Consider the following 18,367-nt stretch of genomic DNA (forward strand, 5'->3'; position numbering starts at 1 on the left):
ACATCTAACTCCCTCTTAAATATAGCCAATGAACTGGCCTCAACTACCTTCTGTGGCAGAGAATTCCAGAGATTCACCACTCTCTGTGTGAAAAATGTAGATCTAATAAACATGTGTTGTATCTTGATATCACTTCCCTCTGGAAGGCAACTCCGGACTGTCAAAGCTGCCACAGCCAGACATAAAAACAGTTTTTATCCACGAGTAGTTGCTCTACTCAACAGCCAAAAATATGTAGCCTCCCTTTGATCTGGTATTTTGTTGGTTCACATGCTTGATCAATGGTGTTTTATCATTAATATTTTATTATTATTAATGTTCAGTGTTTTCTGAGTCATTCGTAACTGTCACTGTATGTCATGTTGTTACTTGTGGGCGGAGCACCAAGGCAAATTCCTTGTATGTGAATACTTGGCCAATAAACTTACTTACTTATATGTGTTTGACTCCACTCATTACAGCTACATTTCTGAATTGTGTGCATTCTGTAACCTTTACATTTTTCCCAGTGTCCACGAACATGGGCCATCAATGTATAACAACTTGATTAGTTATCTCAATGCTGACCCTTAGGGAGGTGAAGTCTATATTTCTCTCCAGAGACTACGGAGATTTGGGATGACATCGAGGATTGTCTTGAACTTCTGCAGGTGCACAGTAGAGAGCATATTGACTGGTTGCATCGTGGCTTGGTTCGGCAACTTGAACGTCCGGGAATAGAAAAGGCTGCAAAAAGTTGTGACGAATGCCCAGTCCATCTCCGCCTCTGACTTCCTCAACATCGAAGGGATCTATCGAAGTGGCTGCCTCAAAAAGGAAGCCAACATTATCAAAGACCCACACCATCCTGGCCACACACTCATTTCACCACTGCCATCGAGAAGATGGTACAGGAGCCTGAAAATTGTAACGTCCAGGTTCAGGAACAGCTACTTCCCTACACCCATCAGGCTATTAAATACGACAACAAATAAGCTCTGAACTGCAACAGGCTATTATTATTATTGCACTATATTTGTTTATTCATTGAGTATATGTGCATGTGTATATATATATATATATATATATATACATACACTGAACTTTTTTCTTTTTTCTCCTGTTATGTATTATGTTTACATGTTCTGTTGTGCTGCAGCAAGCAAGAATTTAATTATGCTATCTGGGACATATGACAATAAAACACTCTTGACTTGACAATCTATGAAGCAATGCTTGCCACATTATCTATTCTCTGTCCCTTATTTTAGCTTCTATTCACACTATCAATGGTCTTTAATGTTGTTCATGATCCTCTTGTCAAGGGTCTTTTGTGAGTCCAGGTGCACAACATTGGAGACAGCATCCTCCTCAGTGCTTTTCATTGCATAGACTATTGAACAGTGCAGCACAAGAACAGGCCTTCTGGCTCACAATGTCCGCAATGAACTTAATCTCCTCGGCCCGCATGGAATCCATTCCCCTCCATTCCCTGCATATCCACGTGCCTATCCAAAAGCCTCCTCAATGCCGCAGTCGTATCTGCCACCACCACTAGGAAGCACTTTCCAGGCATCCGACACCCTCTGTGTTAAAAAGCCTGCCCGCACATCGACTTTAAATGTTGCCCTTCTCACCTTAAAGCAATGCCTTTTGAATGTTTTCGATGTTTCCACTCTGGGAAAAGGTTCTGACCTACCATCCTGGGAATAGGTCTATGGGGCCTCGTGGGTCGACCCGCGGTCGGCGGTCGATGAGGGCGCGGGGGAACCGCCCATGAGGGAGGAGAGTGGGAAGAACAATGAACAATGGAGGACCCGGCGGGCGGGACTGCCGTGAGAGAGGGGGTGGGGAGGGTGGGGGGTGGGGGGTGGTGGAGAACCAGGGAGGAACCAGCTGGTGTACTTTGTAACTTCGCCAGCGCCATTCTTGTGACGACATGTCGAGTTTCACTGTGACTTGTCGCATCTGACAGTAAAGGATACTGTACCACTCCTCTATTGCTGCCTGCTGGAATTTTATAAACATCTATCAGGTCCCCCCCCCCCATTAAACATCACCAATAAACAAACATCAAACGCACCTAGTTTTCCCACATTAATGTCTGTTTCCTTGCAACATTCAGATGTTAAACGTGGGTCTGCTGACTTGGTATCACTCTCGCTTGCACATTTTAGATAAGATCAAAATCTTCATCAACTTGTTTTTCTTTTCCCTATTTGAAATGTACTGAAGTTTTTATGTCGTGGATGTTCCTCCACAGGGCAATGGAAATTGGAACATATTTCTAAATGATGTATTTGGAGATAAAGCAGATCGATATCTATTAAATAGGCAAGTCAAGGACAAACAAAGACGGCTTTTGATAATACAACTTAATTTCAAAGAAATGGGCAAAGGCACTAAATGGTGCTTTAACAAATGATGGGGAATAGAGTCAAGAGTCATATGTGACTCTGCCAAATGTCCCAGAGAGAACAATGAAATTCCTACGTGCAGCAACACAACAGCATATGTAAAAATAATACTTCTCTACACCGGCGAGACCAAGCTCAGGCTCGGCGATCGTTTCACTGAATTAGTGTTTAAAAAATGTTGAGATTCTCTCTCCTGTCAATCACGCCATGAACACCACGCCTCTTCTGGTGGGAGGGGGGGAGGGACTATAAAACCCAGAAGTGTGGGCGTGGCTCAGTCTCTGGAAGATGGAGGAGGGAGAGGTCATGACTCGCTGTCTTTAGTGGCCTTGCACCCTGTTTGAAATGGCATGAAACTGCACTTGAATTTGGTGGCCTTGCACCCTGCTTGAAATGGTAAGAAACTGAACTTGAATTTGGTGGCCTTGCACCCTGCTTGAAATGGTAAGAAACTGAACTTGAATTTGGTGGCCTTGCACCCTGCTTGAAATGGAATTTCAAGGAATAGCCGTGAGTCAACTGCCAGCCCACCAGCTGTGAATGAGTGAGCTGTCATCACAACAGGCTTGATTGACTGAGCCGCCAGCCCAAGAATCCTTTCGGCCCACAAAGTCCATACTAGCCTTCTGGAAACCCATCCCTTCAGCCCACAACACCTATACTAGCGCTCCAGAAAGTCTCCCCCCCCCCCCCCCCCCCCCCACTGGCCACCAATATTGGAATTGGTGGAGAGGTGGAATATTGTGTTGGGGACCAGCCCTCCCATGTGAACATGGGACCCAACGGGTCCCACTTAGTCTAGTATATATATAAAACTCTGATACTACATAGACTTGGAGGCATTGGTTTTGTCTTTTTGCACTATTATTGTTGGTTTGTTTTATATGTGTGTGTATATGTGTGTGTATAATATATATATCTATATATATAGATGGACAGACTCAGATATACAACGGACATACTCAGTTAATGCGGTTAAGAGCTAAGAGCGGTATCAAGAGATGCAATGCCACTATATATATATATTATACACACACATATGCACAAGCCAACAATAATAGTGCAAAAAGACAAAACCAATGCCTCGAGTGTATGTAGTGTCAGAGCTTATTTGGAAGCTGTAGTGTTCAATAGCCTGATGACTAGGAGCTGTTCCTGAACGGTTTTCAAGCTTCTATATCTCCTTCCCGATGGCAGGGGTGAAGCGAGTGTGTGGCCATGGTTGTGCGGGTCTCTGATGATGGCTGCCTTTTTGTGGCAGCAACTCCTGTAAACCTCTTCGATGTTGGGGTGGTCAGAACCCGAGATGGACTGGGCAATGTTCACAACTTTTTTGCAGTCTTCTTTGCTCCCAAGGGTCGAAGTTTCTGAACCAGGTCATGATACAACCAGCCAATATGCTCTCCAGCATATATCTACGAAAATACATTGTTCCATTCATATGTTCTGAATGTCGTAGGTCTGATGGTGAAATATCTCTTTCTCATTATCTTACTTACCGTATGACCAAACTCAGTTTAAGAGCGGCGTTAAGAGATATGGTGCCACTTTATCACGCTGCGATAGTGCGTCTCTTGTATTTGTTCCCCTTACAGTGGAAAGGTTACAAATTTGCCCGTAGCCTCTTTGGCTTCATCTTCGCTTTATGTTCTCTCTGACACTGAAATATTAACACAGATAAGCGAGCGCACAGATCTCTCACTAGGTTCACCGAAGCATTCATCGTGGTTCATGTTTTGTCATTAATGAACGCCTATTGTCTAATCTCCAATGGAAATAGGAATTTATTTCCCCGCTGCACAAGAGCAGTTTAACGTTAGACAAAGATAGACACAAAATGCTGGAGTTACTCAGCGGGACAGGCAGCATCTCTGGAGAGAAACAATGGGCGACTTTTCGGGTTGAGACCCTTCTTCAGAGTCTAAAGAAGGGTCTCAACCCAAAACGTCACCCATTCCTTCTCTCCAGAGATGCTGGCTGTCCCGCTAAGTAACTCCAGCATTTTGTGTCTATCTTTGGCTTAAATCAGCATTTGCAGTTCCTTCCTACACTCAGCGCAGACCTGTTACACCAGTATCTGAGGGTAGATTAACCTTTCCACATGCGATTAATCGGCTCAACTCCATTCAGCTGAATGCCTCTTAACATCTGTAATCACGGATTTTTGTAATCTGGTTTTCTCATCTATATTTGGCGAAAATTCATATATATGTGCGTTTTTTGAGGCATTGTGTTTATCATATGCATGTCGTATGTGTTTAGATTGGTTTAGATTAGTTAGTTTATTGTCACGTGTACCGAGATACAGTGAAAAGCTGTGCAGTCAGCAGAAAGGCATACATGGTTACAATCGATCCACTTACAGTGCATAGATACATGATAAGGAAATGACGTTTAGTGCAAGGTAAAGCCAGCAAAGTCCGATCAAGGAAAGTACGAGGGACATCAAAAAGGTAGATAGATGTTCAACTCTGCTCTTGGGTTGTGGTAGGGTGATTCAGTTGCCTGATAACACCTGGGAAGAAACTGTCTCCGAATCTGGAGGTGTGTGTTTTCACACTTCTATACCTTTTGCCTGATGGGAGAGGGGAGAAGAGGAAGTGGCCAGGGTGCGACTCGTCCTTGATTATGCTGCTGGCCTTGCCGAGGCAGCGCGAGGTATAAATGGAGTCAATGTGATGGTCTGGGCTGCGTCCACAATTCGCTGCAATTTATTTGCTGCTTGTTGGATGGGGTTGTACCCAAATCAAGCAGTGATGCATCCGATAAAATGCTGTGTGTGTGCGTGTGTGTGCGTGTGTGTGCGTGTGTGTGTGTGTGTGTGCGCGTGCGTGCGTGCGTGTGTGTGTGCGCTCTCTCTACATGCAGATCTTGTCATATGTATACTGATGGTTATGTTTTCATAAATTCTCATCAAGAAGACAGCAGGCAAACAAAAAGAACAGCAAAGATCTTCCTCCGTATGATTTAATTTGTTTTGCGGTCCGGTGAGATAACTGGCAGGGGATGCACTGGAATCAACATCAGCATCCATCTGCTGCTGGAGTCAATACCTACGTCTGATTACAGCATCAAGGACATTCTAAGTGGCCAGCAAAAATATAAAGACTCTCAGCAACACGAGCGCTTGTGAACCTTAATGTTACAGTACTCATTTATCCTTAGGCTTTTCTGCCAGTGAAATACATTAAAGGTGCTTTCACTATTCAGTCGGTGTTTATTAGAGAATATCGTAATTTAAGCCTGAATAAGCTTCAAAGGACTACTTGGCCAGCAGGGATGAGATGTAAATGTGGGCCTGAACACCCCTTGATTACAGATAGATGATTAAAGCTGAGGTGAACTTGATTTACAGCTGCAGTTGGTGAGACAATGTAATATTATCTGTTGCAGATAGATTAGTGTCTGGGGAGTTGGATATGAGACTGATCTGCATGTGGCTGCACAACTGTGAAAGGAATTTCCATTACCAGGTCATTTAGACATAAGAGAATGATATTCTGGTTAGACTGAGCAGCGAAAATGTAACGGTTCACTGAAGATCAAGGTTAGTCCATTTAATTAGACCAATTTATCTTTTAAATTTAGCAAGCAGCGTGTTGAGTTTATGCTCACATTTGAATATTGCTATGATACCACATATCGCTGGATCTAGTATTGGGAGATTGGGAAGGGCATGTTAATGAAGTGTTTGTGGAGGAGCCTTTTGGGACCAGTGACCACAGTTTGATTAGGTTTATGATAGTTATGGGCGGAGAGGGCCCACGTGTTAAAATGCTCAACTGGGGTAAGGCCAACTTTGAAGGCATGTGAGAATGTCTCGCTCAAGTTGGCTGGAGCAGGTTATTTGAGGGGAAAGGAACATCGGCCAAGTGGATGTTTTAAAAAATGTTCTGACGAAAGCTTAGGATATGTACGTCCCCATTAGAGTGAAGGGCAAAGCAGGAAAACGTAAGGAAGCTTGGCTGACGAGGGAAATTGAGACGTTGGTCAAAAACAAGGATGCATGGGACAGGTATAGGCAGTTGGGAGCAAATGCATCCCTGGGGAGTTTCGGGAGCTAAGGAGTAAACGGAAAAAGGATATCAGAAGGGCAAAAAGGTGATAGCTCTGGCTAATAGCATTAAGGACAATCCCAAAAGATTTTATAAAAACACTAGGGGGAAAAGGGTAAATAGAGAGAGTGTGGGATCTCCCAGGAATCAAAGCCATCACCTCTGTGTGCAGCCACAGGAGATGGGCAAGGTCCCCAATGAGTATTTCTTCTCTGTATTTACCAAGGAGAAAGGCTGTCGTGTAGGAAGGTAGACAAATTTCCAGGGCCTGACCAGTTATATCCGAGGACATTGCAGGAAACTAGAGGGGAAATTGCGGGAGCCCTGGTTGAAATTTACGAGTCGTCCTTAAATTCAGGAGAGGTGCCGGAAGACTGGAGGGTGGCAAATGTTGTGCCTCTTTTCAAGAAGGGCTGCAGGGAAAATGCTGGGAACTATAGGCTGGTGAGCTTAACATCTGTAATTGGTACGTTAGGAGAGTATTTTGAGGGATAAATTATACAAACATTTGGATGGGCAAGGGCTGATTAGGGATAGTCAGCATGGTTTTGTACTTGGGAGGTCGTGTCTCACAAATCTGATTGATTTTTTTGAAGACGTAACCAAAAAGGTCGATGAGGGCAGAGCTGTTGTGTACATGGATTTCAGGAAGGCATTCGACAAGGTTCCGCATGGTAGGCTGCTCTGGAAGGTTAGATCGCATGGCATCCAAGGAGAGATAGCTGAATGGATAAAAAAATTAGCTCCATGGAAGGAAGCAGAAGGTGATGGTGGAAGGTTGCTTCTCGGACTGGAGACGTGCGACTAGTGGTGTGCCTCGGGGTTCGGTGTTGGGCCCGTTACTGTTTGTCATCTACATCCGTGATTTGGATAAGAACATACAGAGCAAGATTAGCAAGTTTGCTGATGATTCAAAAAGTAAGTGGTTTTGCAGATAGTGAAGATGGTTGTGAAAGATTGCAGCAGGATCTGGATCGATTGGCCAGGTGGGCTGAGGAATGGTTGATGGAATTTGATACAGAGAAGTGTGAGGTGTTGCATTTTGGGATGTTTAACAAGGGCAGGACCTAAACAGTGAATGATCGGCCTCTGGGGAGTGTTGTAGAGCAGAGGGATCTAGAAGGACAAGTGCATGGTTCCTAGAAGGTCAAGGCGCAGGTAGATAAGGTGGTCAAAAAGGCCTTCATCAGTCAGAGTATTGAGGATAGAAGTTGGGAGGTCATGATTGTATAAGACCTAGGTGAATGCATTTAGAATACTGTGTTCAGTTCTGGGCACCATGATATAGGAAAGATATTGTCAAGCTTGAAAGGGTTCAGAAAAGATTCCTGGATGTTGCCAAGACAAGAGGGATTGAGCTATAAGGAGAGGTTGAATAGGCTGGGTCTCTATTCCATGGAGCGCAGGAGGATGAGGGGGCATCTTATAGAGGTGTACAAAATTATGAGAGGAATAGACCGGGTAGATGCACAAAGTCTCTTGCCCAGAGTAGGGGAATCGAGGACCAAAGGACATAGGTTCACAGTGAAGGGAAAAAGATTTAATAGGAATCCGAGGGGTAACTTTTTCGCACAAAGGGTGGTGGGTGTATGGAACAAGCTGCCAGAGGAGGTAGTTGAGGCTGGGACTATCCCTTTGTTTAAGAAACAGTTAGACAGGTACATGGATAGGACAGGATTGGAGAGATTTGAACCGAGCGCAGGCAAGTGGGACTAGTGTAGCTGGGACAGTGTAGCTGGGTCTGTGTAGTTACTCCAGCACTTTGTGTCTATCTTTGGTATAAAGCTGCATCTGCAGTTCTTTGTTTCTACTCGTTCTTGATGTGGATTGACTTGGGTCCCTACCTGTTTGGTTTAAGGTATTTTAGGATTAGCTATCAATACAAAAGCAGAAAGGTGAGGATGAAAGACACAAGTTGGGTCGCAGTTGGAAATTTCGATACGAGAAAGAGCACTGAAGCTGTGGAGAAAGAGCTCCATAGCTCTTCAGTAACACGACAACAGGGTTGAAAGGAGAGCGTACTTTGAAAACTTCAAAAGCCATGACCAGATCAGAGTGCTTAACAGTGGCTCTTATCTAAAAATGCAACATTTTGAAAGCTCTGAAAAGAGTCAACAGTAAAAAAAAAACTCTGTTGTTTTGCGAATCGTATGATAGATATGGATGAGGAAGCTTACTTAGAAGAATGTAAGATATCTATTCAGAAACAACCCATGACCTCTGCTCTTGCCACATCCAACTGCTTATTAAATTGTCCGCCACACTCTTCAATCCCTCAAGTTGTCGAAACATTGTCTACAATTCTGTCAGACCATTTGTAACCTAGCAATCCGTCTTGACCTTGGGTTCAACTTCTGAATTCATACCTATAGATTTTATTCTGGCCTCTGAAACATGTTGGCTCTGGTCTGCCTCTCCATCCATTTGCTGTTGGAACTCTCATTATTGCACGTTATCTGACAATTCTATTCAACCTCCCATCAACGGCTGCTTCGGTTTCTCTGAAGCCTGTCTCCTAACCTGTACCATGTTCTCGACCCCTTTCATATCTGAGCTCACAGATCTGTTTTGGCTCGAAAATGTATAACTCCCATCAAATACCTCCATGGTTCTTATGTAATTTCCTCCACTCGTTTGAGTATAGAATGAACAGGAAGTTCATTCCTGGTGCCCTCCAGAACCTCTTGTTCGTTCTACACTCAAACAACCCTCACATTATCCCAATGGTACGAACATTGAATTCTCCATCTTCAAGGAATACTCCCCTAACCCACTTTTTCTATCCCTTGCCCCCCAAGCCCATGCAAGTGTGCTCCCATTTCTCCCCCCATCTCCCACTCCCCACCAGTCACCCCTATTCTTTTTCCCTCCGTCATACGCTCATCACCCAACCCTGAGTCTTCTAATTCCCCTTTATCCCCTTTCCCCCCCTCCCGCCATCCCGTTTCCCCCACATTCCACTATCCAGTTTTACATTTCACTCCTCTCCTTATTGGATACCCTTTCATCTTCCTGAGCTTTGGCACCCACTTGCCACCTCTGTCTCTTGTCACCCATCGGAAAATGAAACCCGACTCGCCTGTATCTAACTATCACTTGCTGCCCCACCGTTATTTTTCCAGCTTTCCACTCCCTACTCCAACCAATTAGAAGTGCGTCCCATCCCAAAACGTCATCTGCCATTTCCAGCCCAGATGGGCCCTGATCCGCTGAGTTCCTCCAGCTCTCGGCTAGACACAAAATGTTGGAGTAACTCAGCAGAACCGGCAGCATCTCTGGAGAGAAGGAAGGGGCGACCTTTTGGGTTGAGACCCTTCTTCAGACATAACAGTAAGGATGAGGGAGTGGGGGTTTGGAAACCGGATGTCATTGAATAGGCGAAGAGCGTGTGAGGTGGCTTGGACATAGGTCGGGAGGGATTAGACCAAGTGGGGATAGGATGGAGTCGAGGTATGTGGAAATAATTTCAGTGGGGCAGGAACAGGCAGGAAACTTGGTCTGCCAGGGTGGTTCTACTTATGGATTTTGGGAAGAAGGTAAAAAAAGGCCATTCGGGGCTGGGGAACAATAAGGTTGGTGACTCTAGAGGACAAACAGCCAGAAGTGATGAAATTAGAAATGGTAGAAACATAGAGAATGGGTGGAGGAGGAGGCCATTTGGCCCTTCGAGCCAGCACCGCCATTCATTGCGATCATGGCTGTTCATCCGCAATCAGTAACCTGTGCCTGCCTTCTCCCCAGATCCCTTGATTCTGCTAGCCCCTAGAGCTCTATCTAACTCTCTTTTAAATTCATCCAGTGAATTGGCCTTACTGCATTCTGTGGCAGAGAATTCCACAAATTCACAACTCTCTGGGTGAAAAAGTTTTTTCTCATGTCAGTTTTAAATGGCCTCCCCTAGATTCTCTGTCCTCTAGTACATCTGGGGGATTGTTTGTGTCTTCCTTCGTGAAGACAGAACCAATGTACCTGTTCAACTCTTCTGTCATTTCCTTGTTCCCCATAATAATTTCACTTGTTTCTGCCTTTAAGGGACCCACATTTGTTTTTACTAATCTTTTTCTCCTAACATACCCAAATAAGCTTTTACTATCCTTCTTTATATGGTCTGTGAGATTATGGCCTGGTCAAGGTCCAGCTCGTTTTGTTTTGCTCAGGACGCCAGCGTCTGCAATCTCTTGTGACCCCTAACCTTCCATTCCTTTTCCACTCATCCAACCACCAGAACCTTCTGCTCCTTCCGTGCCGGCGCTTTCATCATTCCAGTTTCCCGGGTTTAAAGCACTAAAAATATCCCAAAGTGTTTGAGCGATGCATAATAGTTTGAATCAAAGACACCAATGCAAAGTAGGAGAGCAACAATTAGAATCAACCAGGTTGACCTCAGAGAAGTATCTCAAGGAAGTAGAGTGAATTAGAGTGGGGCTTGGAGATGGGATTCCTGATTATAGGGCTCATTTACTGGAGGGCAGGGTCAGGAGGAGTGGGTGGGATTTGCACCAGGAATTAATCCCCAAATAAATTTCAAGCAGATTATTAGAAATCAAGTAGAAAATTTGCTTGCAAAAATAAGACTCAAGAATAAGACTCAAGGTGGTTGAGTTATCAAGTGGGAGAGTGTGAGAAGTGACTTGGCAAAGAAAGTTGAGTGTCAGTAAAGGAACAAAGAAAGCAGGCAGAGGTGAAGAATCAATGAGGGACAAAAACAGTGTATGGGCACAGTTGCCCGGCTGGTAGTGCTGCTGCCTCGCATTGCCAGAGACCCAGGTTTGATCCTGACCTCGGATGTTATCTGTGTGGAGCTTGCACATTTTCCCTGTGGCCGCCTGGGTTTTCTCCGGGTGCTCCGGTTTCCTCCCGCATCCAAAAGACGTACGAGTTTGAAGGTTAAATCGGCCCTCTGTAAATTGCCGCTAATGTGTGAGGGAGCGGCTGAGAAAATGTGATAGATCTAGTTAGTGTAAACGGGTTATTGGTGGTCGGTGTGGACTCGGCAGTACAAAAGGCCTGTTTCCATGCTCTATCTTAAACTAAACATAGAAAGTTGTTTGAGGTATTTTTAAGGCGGAGATTGACAGATACTTGACTGGTAAGGGTGTCAAGGGTTATGGGTGCAGGAGTAGGCCATTCGGCCCCGAGCCAGCACCGCTATTCAATGTGATCATGGAAGATCATCCACAATCTGTACCCCGTTCCTGCCTTCTCACCATATCCCTTGACCACTATCTTTAAGAGCTCAATCTAACTCTCTCTTAAAAGGATCCAGAGAATTGGCCTCCCCTGCCTTCTGAGGCAGATAATTCACAACTCTCTGTGTGAAAAAGGTTTTCCTCATCTCCGTTCTAAATGGCCTACCCCTTATTCTTAAACTGTGGCCCCTGGTTCTGGACTCCCCCAATATTGGGAACATGTTTCCTGCCTCTAGCGTGTCCAAACCCTTAATACAGGTAATCTTATATGTTTCAATAAGATCCCCTCTCATCTTCTAAATTCCAGTGGATACAAGCCCAGCCGCTCCATTCTATCAACATATGACAGCCCCGCCATCCCGGGAATTAACCTCGTGAACCTACGCTGCACTCCCTCAATAGCAAGAACGTCCTTCCTCAAATTTGGAAACCAAAACTGCAAGAAGGCAGGAGAATGGGGTTGAAAGGGAAAGTTAGATCAGCCATGATTGAATGGCGAGTGGACTCGATGGGCCGAACGGCCTAATTCTGCTCCTGTGACGTATGAAAGTTAAACGGAGATTAACTTGAGAAATTAACAGAAATGTAAAGGGAATGCAAAAAAAGGAAAATGAAAGAGTGTCACAACATTTTACAGTTGTCTTTTTATCAGAGAATCACCCTGACATCAATCGAGTGCTTTTTAAGACAAAACTGCCAATCTTTAACATATTTCAGATCGTTGCATCAGATCCTATTAGCATTCATAGCAAAAGGATTTGAGTATAGGAGCAGGGAGGTTCTACTGCAGTTGTACAGGGTCTTGGTGAGACCACACCTGGTGTATTGCGTACAGTTTTGGTCTCCTAATCTGAGGAAAGACATTCTTGCCATCGAGGGAGTACAGAGAAGGTTCACCAGACTGATTCCTGGGATGTCAGGACTTTCATATGAAGAAAGACTGGATAGACTCGGTTTGTACTCGCTAGAATTTAGAAGATTGAAGGGGGATCTTATAGAAACTTACAAAATTCTTAAGGGGTTGGACAGGCTAGATGCAGGAAGATTGTACCCGATGTTGGGGAAGTCCAGAACAAGGGGTCACAGTTTAAGGATAAAGGGGAAATCTTTCAGGACCGAGATGAGGAAAACTTTTTTCACACAGAGAGTGGTGAATCTCTGGAATTCTCTCCCGCAGAAGGTAGTTGAGGCCAATTCATTGGCTATATTTAAGAGGGAGTTAGATGTGGCCCTTGTGGCTAAAGGGATTAGGGGGTATGGAGAGAAGGCAGGTACAGGATACTGAGTTGGATGATCAGCCATGATCATATTGAATGGCGGTGCAGGCTTGAAGGGCCGAATGGCCTACTCCTGCACCTATTTTCTATGTTTCTATGTTTCTATTTCCCTGACACTGTTACCTTTGTTTACTCCCTACAGTGGGAAGAAATCGGTGAGGTTGATGAGAATTACAGTCCCATCCACACGTACCAGGTGTGCAACGTGATGGAGCAGAACCAGAACAATTGGTTGCAGACCAACTGGATCTCCAACGAGGGAGCCAACCGCATTTTCATTGAGCTGAAGTTCACGCTGCGGGACTGCAACAGTCTCCCCGGCGGCCTGGGAACCTGCAAGGAGACCTTTAACGTGCACCATTTCGAATCGGACGAAGAAGATGGGCGGTTCATCAGGGAGAGCCAGTACACCAAAATTGACACCATCGCGGCGGACGAGAGCTTCACGGAGCTGGACCTGGGAGATCGAGTCATGAAGCTCAACACGGAGGTGCGTGAGGTCGGGCCCCTGAGTAAGAAGGGTTTCTACCTCGCCTTTCAGGATGTCGGTGCCTGCATCGCCCTGGTCTCGGTGAGAGTTTACTACAAGAAGTGCCCGTCCACCTTCCGTAACTTTGCTGTCTTTGAAGACACGGTCACGGGGGCCGATTCCTCGTCTCTGGTGGAGGTGCCGGGGACATGTGTCAACAATTCAATAAAAGGCGTCACTCCGAAGATGTACTGCAGCGCTGACGGAGAGTGGTTGGTCCCGATCGGGAGGTGCATGTGCAAAGAAGGCTACGAAGAGCGGAGCAACGCATGTCAAGGTAAATTTAACCTGCAGCCGGCCGGGGTAACATTGCAATCGGAAAATATAACAAACCAAAGTGGCAGCAAATTGGATTTTTTTGTTTAGTTAAGTTCAGAGATACAGCGCTGAAACAGGCCCTTCGGCCCCACAGAGTCCGCACTGACCAGTGATCCCCGCACATTAGCACTATCTTACACAGACTAGGGACAATTTCTACACTTACACCAAGCCAATTAACCTACAAACCTGTACGTCTTTGGAGTGTGGGAGGAAACCGAAGATCTTGGAGAAAACCCACGCAGGTCAGGGGGAGATGGCAGACAGCACCTGTAGTTGGGATCGAACCCGGGTCTCCGGCGCTGCAACCGCTGCAAGGCAGCAACTCTATGGGTAGCGCAGTGACATGGCTGGTAGAGCAGCTATCTCAGTGAGCCAGAGATCCAGGTTCGATCTTGTCCTCGGGTGAAACATAGAAACCATAACACAATAGGTGTGGGAGCAGGCCATTTGGCCCTTCCAACCAGCACCACCATTCAATAAGATCATGGCTGATCTATGTGTATGGAGTGTGTGATCTGTCTGTGCGTGGAGTTTGCACCTTCTCCCCGTGACTGCGGTGGGTTTTCTTGCGGGTACACTGGTCTCCTCCCACATCCCAAAGAGGTGCGGGTTTGCAGGTCATTTGGCCCTCTGGAAAAATTGCAGTCAGTATGGCTGGAATGGGTGTGAGAGCGGGATAGCAAAGACACTATTGTGAACGGGTTGGGATCGATGGCTGGTGACGACAAGATGTGTTCATAGGTCTTCACAGTTTGTTCACAAGTGCATTTGGCACAGCATCTTGTGAGACTCAAGAGGCTGCTCCACGACAAAGAGGTCCTCAAGGTACGGCTACTTTTAAGAAGTTGAATGAATGAAGGAATTAAGAAGTTTATGAATGAGTGAAAAAGTTTATTGGCCAGGTATGTACACGTACAAGGAATTTGCGTAGGTGCTCTGCCTGCAAGTAACAACACAACATACAGTAAACAATTAAGAATGACACATAAAACATTAAACATTAAGAATAAAACATTATAGTTTCAACATGTGAATGAAATAAAATACCAGAGCAAAAAGAGGCTACAGACTTGTGGTTATTGAGTAGATCTACTGTTTGTGGAAAAACACAAGACAATAGTGCGACAATAGACAATAAAACAAAGTTCACCTCTTCTCTCCGATGGGAGTCCTGTAACACCCCCTCTTACAGATCAATGGTTAGCAGGGGCTCTGTGGGCCGAAGGGCCCGCTTCTTTCTGTGCTGCATCTCTAAACTCTGAATGTACCTCTTTCAGTTCAGTGCCGTTCAGTGCAGCATGAAATTAGCGGGTGATATAAAAAGAATGCGTTCCCTCAGGCTGCCTCCAGGGACACACCGTGTCAGAGCTTGGCTTCTGTGCGTACTGTTTGCATGGTGTTGTTCAGGCATTGATTAGTGAGAGGGGTCAGGAAGTGACTATAAAGCAGAATGGCACAGCGCCCGAGCTTGCCAGAGGCTGCTGGCACCTCTCTCCTATGTGCTTCTGATGCTCTTTGTTCACAAGTGCATTTGGCACGGCATCTTCTGAGAGTCAAGTGGCTGTAATTTTAGATCCTTCTTCAGTTCAGCTCGTATGAAGTGCAATCTGCAGCAGCCTTGGGATGATGTTGTTTTCGCACACAGACATCTGATCGCTCAGACGTCTACACTCAAACCCTTCATCAATTCACCAAAATAAACAATTGGGGGGAAAAAAGCACATTTGGACAGGTGTACGGATAGAAATGGTTCAGAGGGATACGAGTCAAACATGGTGTGTGGGAAAGAACTGCAGATGCTGGTTTAAATCGAAGATAGACACAAAATGCTGGAGTAACTCAGCGGGACAGGCAGCATCCCTGGAGAGAAGGAATGGGTGACGTTTCGCGCCTATTTTGTGCCTATCTTTGGGTCAAACGTAGAACGTGGGACTAATATAGATGGGGCATCTTGATTAGCATGGGAAAAGTGGGCTGAAGGGCCTGTTTCCGTGATGTATGACTAGGACTCTACGGATCGGACGAAAACATAATTACAAACTAGGTAATTTCTGATAAGAAAATAATAAATAATGTGTGTTATTAAAACACATTAATTACTATTAAATCATGAAAATTTAAAAAGAACTGGAGGGCACAGGTTTCTGTCGGGTATCAGAGATTTTGGGGAGAAGGCAGGAGAACGGGTTAGGAGGGAGAGATAGATCAGCCATGATGGACTGGTGGAGTAGGCTTGATGGGCTGAATGGCCTAATTCTACTCCTATCACTTGTATGATCTACTCCTAAGGTGAGAGGGACAAGGTTTAAAGGATCTATGCTGCCTGGGATGGTGGTGGAGGCAAATATGATAGTGGCATATCAGAGGCTTTTGGTTAGCAACACAGATATATAGTGAATGGAGAGATATGGATCAGATGCTGGCTGAGAAGATTAATTTGGCTTGGCATCATGTCCAGCCTAGACATTATGGGCCGAAGGGCCTTTTTCTGTGCTGTACTGTTCACCATTCTGTGTTCACGGTCTCTGTCGCTGAGAATATCTCAGTGTCACTTATTTTTTTCCATATTCAATCTATCATCTTTCTGCAGCTTAATAGCTCAGGGTTTGGTTAAATAGTTCAGGAACAAAACCATTACACATCCTTATCCCAATCTTTGAATTGATTATGGCAGTGATAATTGGCAGTATATTATTACACACAGCAGTAGTATGGTTATAAAAAGAGTAAGTAATGATTTTTTTGATACCCCATGGACACTCTTTCGAAAGGAGTGCAGTTCAAAGATGTGGCTAAAGTACTGTGATTTCAATTGACCGACTTTCAGTCTGTGAGTCTGTTTTTTCGTGGAGCGCAGGCTTGCAGGATTATCTCATTTGATATATAATATTACACGATCTAATAAAAATTAGCTTCTAAGTAAATGTGTCAGAGCCCCACAAAACAAACACACTTAAAAACAGATTGAAATAGTTTAGTTTACTTCAGAGATACAGCGCGGAAACAGGATCTTCGGCCCACCGGGATCCGCGCCGATCAGCAATCACCCCGTACGCTAACACTATCCTACACACATTGGGACAATTTTACAATTTCACCAAAGCCAATGAACCTACAAGCCTGCACTTTTTTGGAGTGTGTGAGGAAACTGGAGCACCCGGAGAAAGAGCATGCGGTCACAGGGGGAACGTAAACTCCGTACAGACAGTACAACTGTAGGCAGGATTGAACCTGGGTCTCTGGCACTGCAAGGTAGCTCCACTGTGCCACCCTAAATCTTAAGCTTGCCTTTAATCATTGAGACGTTATGCCATTGATTCTGAATGACCTATTTTCGTTATTTAAAACTCAGAATCTTTTAAAATCAGAGGATTTGTTTTCCATCAGTAAACTGTAGGTGTGAACTATTAAAGCTGGAACATCAAGCATTCTGATAGTTGTGAGTAAGCCGTAACAGTAATAAAGAGTAAAAGACGCTGAAATTATTAGAACATTGATTACGTTCTGCCATTCGGTCTAAAAACTGTGGGAACATACACTTTAATTTGTAAGGGACGTATTGCTTCAATCGATGTAAAATATTTAATATATTAAACAATTAAACCTGGAACATCAAGCATTCGTATAGTTCTTGTGACTACGGTGAAACAGCAATAAAAGTAAAAGATGCTGAAATTATTAGAACATTGATTATATTCTGTCATTAAGTCTAAATGCATGTGAGAACAGATTTTCATTTGTAAGGGAATTGTTTTGCTCCAGTCGGTGGTAAATCACTCCCCAGTTGTTTTTTATGTTTTATCAGCATTGAACAAGCATAAACTATTCAGAAGATACACCAGTTTTTGTGTCTAACTCAGTGAGACAGACAACATCTCTGGAGAGAAGGAATGGGTGATTTTTCGGGTCGCCTATTCCTTTTCTCCAGAGATGCTGTCTGTCCCGCTGAGTTAGTCCAGGTTTTTGTGTCTATAAACTATTCAGTTCTTGGTACACACTTGCATGACACTCCACTAATTACATTAATTGACCGATATTATTCAGTCTTTTACGTTGCTGCTGTTGTTTAAATGGAGGTAATTGTAGCAAGGAAGTGGATGATCCAGACATTTTTAGCACATATTTTGTCAGGTCGAGACCCTTCTTCAGACTGAGAGTAAGGAGAAAGAGAAACAGAGATATAGATGGTACATAGAACAAATGAAAGAAAGATATGCAAAAAGCAACAATGATTCAGGAAAGATGATCCATGTTGGCTGTGGGGAAAGTGATAATGAGTTCTACAGACAGTGAAACTTAACAGGACGATAGTGAAACTAGTACCACCATCCTGGCCACATCATCCTAACCACACACTCATTTCCCCGCTGCCTTCAGGTAGAAGGTATAGGAGCCTGAAGACTGCAACGTCCAGGTTCAGGAATACCTACTTCCCCACAGCCATCAGACTATTTAACTTAACGCAAACAAAACTCTGAACATTCTTCTTCCTCGTGTCCGGCCATCTTCCATATCACGTCTTTCCGGTCAGTCTGTGACAGTTGACGCTCGGTGGTTGCAGAATTGGCTACTTCAGTCAGTCACTGTGGTACAGATTCTG

General features: G+C 44.6%; 1 protein-coding gene across 7 annotated transcripts in view; it reads left to right on the top strand.

The window, feature by feature from the left end:
- Positions 1-18,367, top strand: part of epha5 (EPH receptor A5) — a 313,137-nt gene that overhangs the window by 62,361 nt on the left and 232,409 nt on the right. For all 7 annotated transcript variants that reach the window (XR_004411473.1, XM_033018418.1, XM_033018421.1 and 4 more), the window contains exon 3: positions 13,060-13,723. Coding sequence is in view for 6 of the 7 variants with exons in the window: in XM_033018418.1 (XP_032874309.1) it covers positions 13,060-13,723 (664 nt within the window). In the remaining variant the exon portion in view is untranslated. The remainder of the gene's footprint in view (positions 1-13,059; positions 13,724-18,367) is intronic.

This window comes from Amblyraja radiata, chromosome 3 (assembly GCF_010909765.2).
Source record: "Amblyraja radiata isolate CabotCenter1 chromosome 3, sAmbRad1.1.pri, whole genome shotgun sequence".
Classification (NCBI taxonomy): Eukaryota; Metazoa; Chordata; class Chondrichthyes; order Rajiformes; family Rajidae; genus Amblyraja; species Amblyraja radiata.